The sequence below is a fragment of the Fundulus heteroclitus genome, unplaced genomic scaffold (assembly GCF_011125445.2).
Source record: "Fundulus heteroclitus isolate FHET01 unplaced genomic scaffold, MU-UCD_Fhet_4.1 scaffold_76, whole genome shotgun sequence".
In the NCBI taxonomy this organism is placed as follows: Eukaryota; Metazoa; Chordata; class Actinopteri; order Cyprinodontiformes; family Fundulidae; genus Fundulus; species Fundulus heteroclitus.
This window is the reverse complement of record NW_023397208.1, coordinates 744430-757875: the sequence shown is the minus strand read 5'-3', so window position 1 is coordinate 757875 and position 13446 is coordinate 744430. Positions and strand designations below refer to the sequence as shown.

Sequence of the window (13446 nt, the reverse complement as noted above, 5' to 3'; positions counted from 1 at the left end):
TTTTATTTCCCGAGACTTCAAGTATAGTTCTCATTTGAATGTGACGGGGATTCTCATGACAGCACTCTTATTGTACCGCAAGGTCAAAATAAAACCTCTTCGTTCTTCGAGGCATGCCATCAGATATAATGATTGTATTTATAGCATCTCCTTGGATGCATTTGGAGATGTTTTTTTTTTTTCCTTCCCCCCTCCGCCGCCGCTCTCTCCTACAGGTGAAACCAAGAGTGATGTCCCCATTATTCAGCCTTCTCTTAGCTTATCTTCTGGAAAATGTTTCTCTTTTGTTGGTGTTCCGGCAGCAGCCCAGAGGATACAGCGGTATGGAGCTCTTGTCTCCTGTGATTATAGCTGATATGCAAATTGCACTCGTGTCATTAACATGGGATGAAGTCCCGGTTATTCTAAATAGCAAAACTGATGAGTCTGAGAAGAGCTGCTATGTTGCCAGGTGACTAAAGCATCAGCAAACAAAAAAACAAACAAAAAAACATCCCTGCAACAAATATGATCATTATTGACAGATAAGGGTCTCGCCCTCTGTGGAGTGTTAGTTATCTGTCTCCTATTATTCATGAGTGCCCGAGGCCCCCATTGTAACTGCTACCCCAGTGAAAACAAGCCCACGCCTCATTTTCATGCCTGTGTTTGCTCTCGCTGCTCTGTGAATGTGCTTAGTGTTGGTGCTTTCTGTGCTGCTACACCTTCCACTGATGGCTGAGATGTGATAGGTGGCTCCTCTCCTCAGCAAAAGGCTGCTCTGCACACCAGCCTCTCGCGTTCACTGACCCAAATTTACACTTGCTTTAAAATGAGCTGAAGAAGGATTTTCTTTAAAGGAACCCGTCAGACATTTCTGGGAAACGACTCCGGCTCTCTTTGGATGTAATGTTTGTCACGGATGAAAAGACATTTCGTTGTCAGGTCTTGTTTTTTTTTTTTGTTTGTTTCTTGTTGGTATTTAATCAAGATTAAATTGACCCTTTATAAAAAAAAAAACAGGGCCCCAAAGGATATGCCAGTGGTGACATCACATGAGGTGTAAGGCTGCTTTTCAGGGTTCTTTTGAGTATGTCATTTTCTGTTTTCCTCCTTTTTAAATCAAATTCCTCCTTCAAAGGGCTGTAGTTGCAGCCTCCATGCATGGCAGCAGAAAATCGTTTGAAACCACTGCATGGATTTTTAGGAATGTTCAAAATGTTGAAAATATAAATCAATCAAAAAAGGACACGGAAGCAGTTTGTAAAGAGGGCCAGAGCACACTGGAATGCCATCATCAAAGATCGTCACAGATCATGTTGAGTTCATGCAAAACCATTTAGTCTGGTGGATGTGTTCAATTAGGATGATTGGCAGGTCCCAAAGATTAACGATGCGCAATCAATCAATTCATAATTGGTTTTCTCTTGACAAGGGGTCATCTTAGTATCAGTTTCTTTTCTATTGGATTAAAAACAACTATATACTTATAAATATATGCAAAAACAACCTTGCTGCATATATTTGTTTTCTATTTTAGGTGTTGTAGTCCTTTAGAAATGAAAAAAAAAAATCAGAATTGGTCAAAAATCAGAATCCAGAGATCAGTCCAGAATTCAGTGATGAACTGGCCAGGATAACCCTGATTGCTTCAACTCAGAATATCTCGTGTAGAACTGCTACATCCCTGATTCAGCTGAAAAATATGTTTTTTTTTGGAGCCATACTAGTTAGACCCAACATGTATTCACCTGCTGTCCAACACATAACGTCATGATCATTCCAGCCGCCACAAGAAAGAAGGTGAGAAAAAAATCCCACCAGTTTTTTTTTTTGTTGCATTAGCTAAAGCACCCAGTTTAGACCGTAAGAGGTACTTTTCAACCAAAAATCACTCACGGGTCATACTTGCGAAATATAGCATTTCATTGTTTCATGACAAATATGCACAGACACCAATCAAATAGGAACATATTTGTTAGAAATATCAACAAACATAAAAGTTAAAGTTTAAAGAAAAATTGCATTGCCTCCATTTGCTTCAACTTTGCCCTCCATGTCTGAATTCACTGTGGTCTGAATTCACTGTGGTCTTGGGGGGGGGGGTCTCAGAGTCAGACCCTGCCTCCGACATGTACGGTTGAACACCATGTATCTGATTTTGAAAGCTTCAGGATCAGAAATGTCAACATCAGTGGTGCCTCCAGAAATATTTCATAAGAATGGCCAGATGGAGCTACTTAAACTCTTGGGGGGGGGCACTGAAACTAAAGGCTGTAATTTCAGGATTTTATGCTACTGTTGTAGTAAAGCTGCATGTAGAAAACTATCAGAAAGACTTAAGTAAACACTTACTAATATCTTTTGGTTTTTAATGGTTTTCTGAACTTTTAATGTTCCTTATGATCTAACGTGCATAGACCAATAACAGCACAGTTAACATTTTGAGTTGAACAACAATTCCTTTTTATTGCGTAATTACATTAGGAATAAGGTGCACATTTTTTCATTTATTGGAAGACAAAGCAGTTACTAGGTGAAAGTAGATACTCCCAGATACAAATAAAAGCGTGACAGAAGGTCAAGATGAGCGTCTGCCTTGCTGGCTGTGCCTAATGAAATGCTAAACTGATGCTACTACAATTTACACTGGCCAGTGGGGTGGCCAGGACATGGCAAGGGGGGCCATAGCCACCCCTGGCCACCCCCTGGTGGTGCCCCTGGTCAACATCTGTCGGAAGTTCCTCATTCACCATAGCATGTTTTTATTTTATTTAATTTTTTTTAACTCCAGCTGATCAGCTCTGTTTCATGTATTTCTGGTAATGTCATTAACCTGAACATTTTGTGGCTCTTTTGTGTGTAATCCTGCAGTGGAAATTCACACTTCATTACCCAGCTGTGCCTTTTTTTTTTGTTAGTGTACTTTTGTTAGACAAAAAAAAAAAAAAAAATACACCATGCTTTTTGACCAACCTTTGTTTGCATTTTAGAATACGGCTGCAACCTATTATTAACCATTTTGCTAGTGTGAGGCAGAATCCACAGTTCTCCCAAAGGTCTCTGACATGGAGAAATACAAACAGTAGGTGCAAGGATAATTTCTTTCTGCCTGCCCTTGTTTTCACACATATAAACAAAACAATATCAAACCTATAAATAGTGTAGAATATTATCAACTATAGTGCTGCATCCAAATTTGATATTATAATTACATAAGCTGACTGCAGTGATTTTGTATATTCTTTTAAATTGTCTTTAGTCATCTATATGATAATCAGCTGGGTGAACTTTACAGAAATATCATTATTCCATCACTGTTTTCCAGAAATTTGCTCTCCTGTCTTCTGCTACGGTTTAATGGCGCCGACTGTTTATCTTGAGGCATTCAACTTCAAATATTAATCTGACTGCATTCCGATGGGCATCTACTGACATTTACTTCACAGCAACGGTTTCATTTGGGGGGGTTTAAGGCGAATTAATAAAAAAAAGAGCCCAATAACTTAAGAGCAATTTGTCAGATTAGTCGCTGTTGGGTTAGGGTTAGGTTTTTTAAAATGAAAACCCAAATCGGGCCTTTGTGAGTTTAGAAACAAATTAAAAGGGAAGAATATATAGGAAAATACACATGGTATAGAGTACAAATGAAACCCAGCATAAAGCTTGTTTTTCTACCTAGTATCCACCACTGGTATTCAATGTAGCAAATACCAGTGGATAAAGCCTTTTGGGTTAATTTGCCATTAATATGTTGGTATTTTTTTCTTTTCATAGACTTATCTGGAGGCTTATTATTCTTCGTCAAGCAAACCTTTATCGTGGTGGCTAATTATCATCAATAATAACAAATTTCTCACTTTAGCTTTGCTGCAGTGCTAATGCTAGCTTGTACGTTGAACAGGTGGACATTGCCAGCTGTATGATTTTCACTATGTCCAGGTGTGATCCCACCTGGACATAGCAGCTAAAAATAAACCTAAATATACTTAATCTTTTAAATTGCATGGCATATGCAAAACAACGACTACTTACCTTGAAGTATTCAAGCAGAAGGATGAGTCTGACTCCATTCCGATAAGCATCTACTTCACAGAAATCCTATGGTCTCATTTGGGCGTTTAATGAAAAGCAGGAGCCCAATGACTTAGAAGCAATTTGTCAGATTAGTCTCTGATGGGTTAGGCACTGGTCTCAAAATGAAAGACACAAACAGGACCCTTGTGGGTTTCGACAAATTATAAAAAGGGAATCACTCATAAGAAAACACTTATAGCACCAAGTCTAACCAAGAGCAAGGCTGAAAATCTTGCAATTCTATATAACTGTGAGCAGAAAATACTTCCCAGGCATTTGTCATTGGCAGGTGGAGATTGCTTTTTTGCTTTTAATAGACTTAATTTTAAAGTGTATAATTTATTGGGAAACTTTTGCCATGATGGCTAATTATCATCAGCAACATTTTCAGCTGTACTGAAAACTGCCAGATACACTTACAGTGATCATCAGGCCAGCTACCATCTGCCAGATCAGATCATAAATCTGAAACTTTGAAGCAACAGCTGATGGGAGTGTTAAACTGCTCTTTTTCAAACTTCCTAAAGTGGATAGCTGTGCGATCGTCTAAACGGCGTATAATTTCTTTACTTTTTTTCCTCTATAACATTGCTACAGCTCAATTATTGTTCCCATACATTTACAGAGTAGGAGTTTCTGTTAAGTTCAGATTGTAGATCTTATACTCACACAAACAACGCTGGGCTAAATGCTGTACATGTATTCTATGCAACGAATTCCAACAGGCAATGCTTTCCAGGCACTTTTCAGTGATAAGATGATATTGTTTTCGCTTTTCTTAGACTTACCTGGCAGAATATCATTCGTTGTTAGAACATCTTCAGTTCTGGGTGTTAACTATCGCCAATAATACATTAGCGCGTACAGTTATGCTGATACTGAAAACTGCTGCAATCATTCACTGCATTAGTTATCTTCTGATATGGCTGTCACTTGGCAGTAGGGAGAGGATTTCTACATGTTTGAAGGATTGTGTGGATCCGCTGCTTTCAAGGTGCCATCTAAAGGCTCATTTTCAAATGTATTTATTTTAAGAAGCTAGCCTAGGGCAACACTTTTTTATACTTTTCTGAGAAGTGATACACATCTCTTTTCCCATTTTTGACATCTGAAAGGTGCGTAGATGCTCACCAGAAGGAAATGGGGACAGTTCAGATGATGTCATACGATATTTGCATATCCAATAAGCACCGCACGCGTTCTCTGCTGTGCTCCGCCCCTTGTGCCAGTTCTAGCAATAGAGTAGGCAATTGCCACTCTGTTCCTGACCAATCAGTAGATTTCACAATTCTGTGTAGTCATGGTTAATGGGAATTTCGTTCTAGACTTTTCTAACTTCCGGTTGCAAGAAGCTGTACCGCAGTGCTAACAATAGCTTGTATGCAAACAAGAGCAACTGTTTTATTTGTATTATGTCCTCCATAACAGCAGCAGACTTTTGTTAGAATCTTTGCTTATGGAGGAAATTATATCTCTTTTGCTGCTAATAGATGACACACCAAGGAAGGTTGTAGCCACAGTAAATCCTCCATTTCCTGCAGCAGTGGTATAGAGACATAATAAGGCAAAACGAAACCTGACAACAGTCCCACATGAGACATAATTTTAGGACTTTTTCCAGCAATCCTACACAAAAATTGATTTGGAAGTCAAGGTTGGTGTTGCCAAAAAAACCACTAGTCCAATAATAGTGTCTGAAAATGAAATAAAAGTACTTCATCTAATCTAGCTGATTTGCAGTTATGGCCGTCAAGAAAAAAAAAAAAGGCAGGCCCGCTAATTATCACATCTCTGCCTTTAGGCTAACAAAGGATATTATTCACAAGTGTTGTTCAGAGACTCTCCATTCGCCAGCCTGTAAGTGAATTCCATGTTACACCAGGGTGCGCTGCGATGGGGCAAGAATCGAGATCCACATCCGACTTATAATTCACGTTAAGATCTAAATGGGTCTAAATTTTGTCACCAGCTCGGCTTAGACACAACATGAAGAACAAGAAAAGAGTTTTGACCTGCGCTCCGACTGGGAAATCTCCTGCAGATCAAGTTAACACGGGATATCTTGTGATGCTGTGAGGAGTAAAACACTTGGAATTACAAGGAGGAAATGTAGATTCTAATGAACAGCACTTCTATTGATGCAGTGGGCTCTGCTTAGTATGCTATCCCCATTGCACACACACACACACACACATGCACACGCACACACACACATTCACACACACACACAAGCCTTTCTCACTGGAAAATAATTTCAACTGCATCAGGTTTCCCATCAAGTCATTTAGGTTTTTATTATATGCAAGACTGGGAAAAGCAATTGAGACGTTAAATCCAATACAGAATTAGCTGAGTCTGCAGTCTCGCGGTGTCATAAATGGTGCAGTGGGTCCGTCACGGCCTTCGACCACAACCTTTGCTGTAGATCCTGTCAGGCTGTCGGAAAAATCAGCTGCTGATTACTTCGCACCCGAAACTGACGTTTTCTGTGTTGCCATGGCACCCAGGCTGTCACCCAGGAGTTATCGCACTCTAACATTGGCAGACCTTGCAGGGAAAACGGGGCGTCGAAGCACACGCGCGCATTTACACCAAACACGGCAAGAAAAAAATAAAAAAAAACGAGACGCACGTTAGGAGGTCCACAGCACACTGCAAAAACGGAACAAAAAGTAAGTAACATTACCTCTAACTCGAGCAGCTAAATAAGGTGATCTGCCAATGGAATGAGATTTTTTGCACTCAAAATAGGAACAGCTCATCTTCAGCATCTTATTTCACGTCCATTATATCTAATTATCCTATATTAGGGCTCAAAATACTAATTCCATTGGCAGATAGTCTTATATATCTGGTCAAATCAAGGACAAATACACTCATTTTAAGAAAATGTTACTTATGTTTAGATCCGTTTTTTGCAGTGCAACGTCGCCGTTTGGTCAGGGTGTTTGGACCCTGGCAGCAGCGCTTATACGTGACAGAGCAGAATACCTCCCAGCTCAGTGAAAATACGATCCACTACACGGGATGCAGCGGCTCCATTTGGCCCGGAGAGAAGACCCGTTTCACTGCTCTGTCGATACCGTTCTGGCCATCATATCGCAGCATCAGTTTACCTCCTTGACACGGCAACGCTCACTTCAGGCAGCAGGAGGACGCCGGGCCGCTCCTTCCCCGAGTAACCCGGGTTACGCGTCGCCATTTGCTGTTGCGTCTGCACATCCTGTTAACTTCCTCGCACTGGGGCCGCTCTCTCTGATTTCGAGCCCAGAAACAGATACGAGAGGCATTTTCGGATGATCTCCACCATAAGTTAGACCATCTGAAAGCGTATCCCCCCCTCGTGACCTCACAGGCTGATTGGCATGCGGCGTGCTGCATAAGGATTTTCTTGGCAAACGCCACCCCAGGGAGGCCATGGATATCCTCTGCTAAAGTACGCTGCTGCAGCACACGAGCGTGCCTCTGTTGCCGGAGGTTGCTGTGTGGTTAGCTGCCTCTATTAGGCACAAATCCACCCACCAGCGTGCATGTGTGGGCGTGGGCTGTCAGTCTGCGCCGCTCTCCGAGGGTGGAAACACCTGCTCAGAGGTATTAAACGCAGGTTTGATTGACAAAAAAAAAAGCGGGACTTTGCGGTCGATGCGTCGATACGTCGTCTGCTTTCTCGTTCATCTCTGGGACTCCCGTGTCGCATCGCTGTAATGAAATCTGCAACCTGGACGATAATGATTTTCCGGGGGTGACATTTAAAGACCGAGTGCGTGATTGATGAAAGCGTCAATTGATTATCTACCTATTTGTTCGTGTACCTGATGAGTGCAACCTGTTATGCAGATCTCCGTGGAGCAGAGCAGCCATGTTTAAATGCAAATCAAGGAGACGGCGACGGACCTCGCCGTGTTTCCCCCTTCTGCAGCGAGGGCCGCGGTTAGAGGCGGACGGAAGACGGGCCGTCCTTTTTTTGTCCCCGCAGAACAAAATCTAGAAAGGATTACCACTGCAACGGTTCCCTTCACGTTCGGCTGAGATTTTTCAGCGGCAACAAAGGCCTAGCCTCTGCAGAGTGAATCAATATCCCGTCTTCAGGACCATTTGAGACTGGAAATAGCAGGTTCTCTTCGCCTCAGTGCACAACCAGACCGTTCAGCGAGGGGAAGAGGTGTTTGGCACTGATTACACCTCAGCTGATGAAGCCTTTTTTTTTTTTCTTTTCTCAGATACATATGCACACATATGTTAAAGGAGTAAATACTGCGCTTGGCTTCAGTGCAGCTTAGACTGTCTGACATTTTGACTCGTTACTGCTACAGACTTCAATATACTTATAGGGATTTTATGTTAAAACATGCCCCTTTACTTTGATTCCCCTAAATCATACCCAGAACCGCCAATTGTCTCAAGAAGCCCCCTGATCAGAAAATGGAGCCCTCCTGTGTCTAATGTGGCGGCTGCACAAAAACAGCTGTTCTTGTGAAGGCCCCAGAGTTTTGTCGGAGCATAATGTGAATCAAAAGCAACATTACGACCAGGAACGCGACCGGCACGATAGGAATAACATTGTCAAAGGAATAACATTGTCATAGGAATAACATTGTCAAATTGGCCTACAGATAGGTTTTTATATTTATATATTTAACTCATCTTAAAATAATTTCAGAAAATGTACCAAGAGATGATCAGACGGGGTTAAATACAAATGCATGCCACAAATGCATTTTTTATTTAATTTATGTGTTTGGGGGTGAGGACGAACATTTTAGTTGGACACTGTACGCACTGCTTGACAAAAAAAATAAAATAAAAATAAGGACCCTTGTCGCAGCTCTAAACTCAGGTCCACGCGCGCCGCCACACCAAATCCACAAATCTTGCGCAGTTTGCTGAAGTCGTCCCACATACCAAAAAGTGGGTCAGGGGCAGACGTTTAGTCCTCGCCGCTTCATCAGCAGCAGCAGCAGCTCATAAAAATGTCAGCATGTTCTTCCCCCAACAATATTCCTCCCCTCGCCATTATGTGCCATTTAAAGGCGACCTCGTTCCTGCCTCCTTGTCAGGGCTTGCGCTGCTTCCCTGCCCGGCTGTCAGCGGCTGCCACCGGGCTTCCTTCTCTGCCATCCTCATGTGGGAAGGGTGGGGAAAGGATGGAGGGGGGGGGGACAGAAGCGTGCCCCCGCTTGGTGGTGTGTCAGTCTCTCACCCTGCGTGCTGTTTCCTTTATGAGCCTCCCAGCATACTCAGAGGAGCCAAGTTATTACACAGTGAGCTGTGCGTCGCCGCTTAGGTGCAGAGGATGCTTTCGAGGCGTGACAGTTTTTCTTTTGCTGAAGCGAGGCTTTCATTTGCTCTCCCCGAGAGCTAACATTGACGTTACAGTTATTTACGGCGAACTGTGGCACGTTTTTTTTTTTTTTAATCATAAATCAGCCATTCTTCTCCGGGTTTTAAAAGTTGACTCTCTCGGCACTTTCGATTAAACCTGCTGGGCCGCCCAGAAGGCTTGAACCTGTATAATATAATCACTTCTAGTGTCACTTATGCTCTGATACTTTGTGGCTCCACCTGCAAAGCTGTGATCTGATCTCCAAGGTCTTAGCTTTTATGACACCCCACATCCCTGACAGCGTCTCCAGATTCATCAAATGGATCTCATCTTATCCGCTCGTCTCGGCTGTGTCATAAGTAAAAGAAGCGGCAGAGAGGGGAGAGAGAGAGAGAAAATCAATAGCGAGGCACAGCACATCCTCGCCGAGGCTCCGGGCCCAATCATCCCTTCCTATTGGCGATGTGATCCAGAGAGATATCAGTCTAATTCTTATGAGGCCCCCGAACTGCCAGTCTAGACTTTCATCCTTCTGTACACAAACTTAAAAGCGCTGGCATTATCATATCAAAAAAAGAAAGCATGACGAGGGAAGCGGGAGGGCTTAAAGAGAAAAGCTACCCCAAATAAAATCATACAAGGTTACTAACGATGTTTCACTCACGAGGCTGCAGGTGACTAATTAGCTTCGAGTGTAATTTGCGCAGCCTTCGTTTGTTTGTTCAGGCGTCGGCTTGCTTCACATCCTGCCCACAGTTTGGATTCCCTGAGCTTGGAGCTGGCAGCGTTCGTGTTACAAATGCAGCGGAAAAGCTTCAACTTTCCTGGGCAGCATTCCCTCATTTAATAGGGAGTTATCTCACCATGTGGGTGATTAACCCAGCAACAAATATTTCACTTAGTTAATGGGGAAACAAATAACGTTCATCTCACTGTTTACATTTTTTGTCTGCTGGATAAATACAAGATGCCTGTCCATTTCTGTTGCAAAAAAAAAAACAACAACAAAAAAAAACAAGACTTTTCTAGACTTTCGGTTCTTAGTCCTGTGTGGTCACGCTTAAAGTATAAAATACTGAAGTTCACCATAAATGGCAACTATAGCTACAGTGGCAGGCTTTAAAATGCAACATGAAAAAAGAAATATAACCTGAAAGGAAGGAAGGAAGGAAGGAAGGAAGGAAGGAAGGAAGGAAGGAAGGAAGGAAGGAAGGAGGGAAGGAAGGACACTTGAAACAAAGCAAGTTAGAAGACAAGGAAGGAATGAAGGAGGGACACTTGCAAAAAAGCGAATTAGGACATAAGGAAATAAGTAAGTACACTTGGAACAAAGCGAGTTAGGGAACAAGGAAGGAATGAAGGAAGAAAGGAGGGACATGTGCAAAAAAGCTAATTAGGAAACAAGGAAGGAAGGAAGGAAGGAAGAAAAGAGGGATATGTGCAAAAAAGCTCATTAGGAAACAAGGAAGGAAGGAAGGACACTTGCAAAAAAGCAAATTAGGAAACAAGGAAGGAAGGAAGGTAGGAAGGAAGGAAGGAAGGACACTTGAAACAAAGCAAGTTAGAAGACAAGGAATGAATGAAGGAGGGACACTTGCAAAAAAGCGAATTAGGACACAAGGAAATAAGTAAGTACACTTGGAACAAAGCGAAGGGAACAAGGAAGGAATGAAGGAAGAAAGAAAGGAAGGACATGTGCAAAAAAGCTAATTAGGAAACAAGGAAGGAAGGAAGGAAGAAAAGAAGGAAGGAAGGAAGGAAGGAAGGAAGGAAGGAAGGAAGGAAGGAAGGAAGGAAGGAAGGAAGGAAGGAAGGAAGGAAGGAAGGAAGGAAGGACACTTGGAACAAAGCGAATTAGGGAACAAGGAAGTAAGGATACTTGGAGCAAACCAAGATAGGAAAGAAGGAAGGAGACTTGAAATGAAGGGTGATAGGATACAAGGTCACAGGAAAGGAAGTACAGAGGAAATGAAGAAAACAAGGACACATCAGTGATGGATATAAGGAAGGAAAGAAGGAAGGACAAGAACAGAAGAACAGGTAGGACACAAGGGAGAAATACAGGACGGACACTAGGGAGGAAGGATAAGAAAGTAGGACACAAGGTGGGAAAGAATGCAAGAACCTTTAAATTTTTCTATTTACATTTTTTTAACCTTTCCTTTTGTTCAGCGCTTTGGTCAGTGCCTGTGGTTTATAAAGTGCTTTATAAATCAAGTTGGCTTGGCTTGGAAAGGATATAGGATCCATGGTAGGAATAAAGAAAGGCCACAAAGTTGGAAGGAAAGTCACAGGGTAGCAGACAAAAGGAAGGAAGGCTAAAAGGACATTAAAGAAAAGAGGGAAAGGAGTAAAGACACACTTTTGTTCAGCAAAACACTCAAATCCAATTCCCTTTTTTTCAGACCGTGTATGCACCAAGGAATTGCTCACTGCCTTTGTCTCTCTCTCTTTTTAGGTCTGGCCACCTGATTCAAAGTCAAATGGAGTCGTTCCTGGTCTTCCTGATAGTCCTCGGCGCGGCCGTGAAGGCCCACAAAGTCCAGATCTGCCCCAAACGCTGCGTCTGCCAGATGCTCAACCCCAACCTAGCGACGCTGTGCGACAAAAAGGGGCTGCTGTTCGTGCCGCCCAACATCGACAGGCACACGGTGGAGATGCGGCTCGGCGACAACTTCGTGACCAGCGTCAAGCGCAAAGACTTCGCCAACATGACCAAGCTGGTGGACCTGACTCTCTCCCGGAACACCATCGGGTCCATCGCGCCGCACGCGTTCAAGGACCTGGAGAACCTGCGGGCCCTTCACCTGGACAGCAACCGGCTGACCCGCATAACCAACGACACCTTCAGCGGCATGTCCAAACTGCACCACCTCATTCTCAACAATAACCAGCTCACCCACATCCACATCGGGGCGTTCAATGACCTAACGGCGCTGGAAGAGCTGGACCTGTCCTACAATAACTTGGAAAGCGTCCCGTGGGTGGCCATCCAGAGGATGTCCAGCCTCCACACGCTCAACTTAGACCACAACATGCTCAGCCTGATCCCGGAGGGCACCTTCTCTGGGCTGCAGAAGCTTAAGAGGCTGGACGTGACCTCCAACAAGCTCCAGAAGCTCCCGCCCGACCCGGTTTTCCAGAGAGCCGGGGTCCTGGCCACCTCCGGGATAATGGGGCCCACGTCGTTCGCGCTGAGCTTCGGCGGCAACCCGCTGAGGTGTAACTGCGAGCTGCTTTGGCTGCGGCGGCTGCAGAGGGAGGACGACCTGGAGACCTGTGCTTCCCCGCAACACCTGGCCGGACGTTATTTCTGGACCGTCTCAGAGGAGGAGTTCCTGTGCGAGCCGCCTCTTATCACCAGACACTCGCAGGTATAATCTCCAAATTGAATTGGAGCGCCGTTAAGATATATAACGCAATCTTCTGTTAGAAGGCTCTGAGCCAGAAATGGCTTTAGCTAATCCGAGGTGCCACGTCGGGCTTTCCCAGAGACTGCCTCAGCAAATATTGGCTTCTGAGCATGAGGCGTCTTAGAGAAACTGCTGGATGAAGTTTTATCGAATGTCTCACCAAAGGGTTCATCTGCCGTAAGGCTTTTAAAGGGGCCTCTTACTGACGAAATGAGTGATAAATTATAAACATGTTTATGATAGATTAGAGCTCTTGGCAGCAGTGGTTTAGACATTAATGAAGGAATCCAAACACCAATATTTGATGTTTTTTTTTAGCCGTTTTGCCACATGACCATCACAAACTTCAACATATGTTGAAGACTTCCTGTAATGGAGCAACAAAAACTAGTGTGGTATGATCAGGTGAGAGGAAAAGGATGGTTTCCCCCCTCCCAAGAAAAAAACCTAAAACAAGACATCACAAATAAAAATCTAAAAAAGACGGCATGGATTTCTATCCAGTCCCCTTAACTCTGATACCCCTAAATCAAACACAGTGCAAATACAGGTGACTGCCTTCAAAAGTCACCTGTATTGTAAAAGCGCCCAAAATGTGTGGCTCTACGCTTCTTTAGGAGGAGTGAATGCTGCTTGTCAAGACTTGATGCAATC

The 13446-nt window shown here is 43.4% G+C and overlaps 1 protein-coding gene across 1 annotated transcript in view; it reads left to right on the top strand.

Moving 5' to 3' along the window:
* The window catches only part of lrfn5b (leucine rich repeat and fibronectin type III domain containing 5b), a 30446-nt gene that overhangs the window by 1040 nt on the left and 15960 nt on the right, over positions 1–13446 (top strand). Inside the window, exon 2 of the mRNA XM_012866643.3 lies at positions 11838–12753. Coding sequence (XP_012722097.2) covers positions 11863–12753 — 891 coding nt within the window. The 5' untranslated portion in view covers positions 11838–11862. The remainder of the gene's footprint in view (positions 1–11837; positions 12754–13446) is intronic.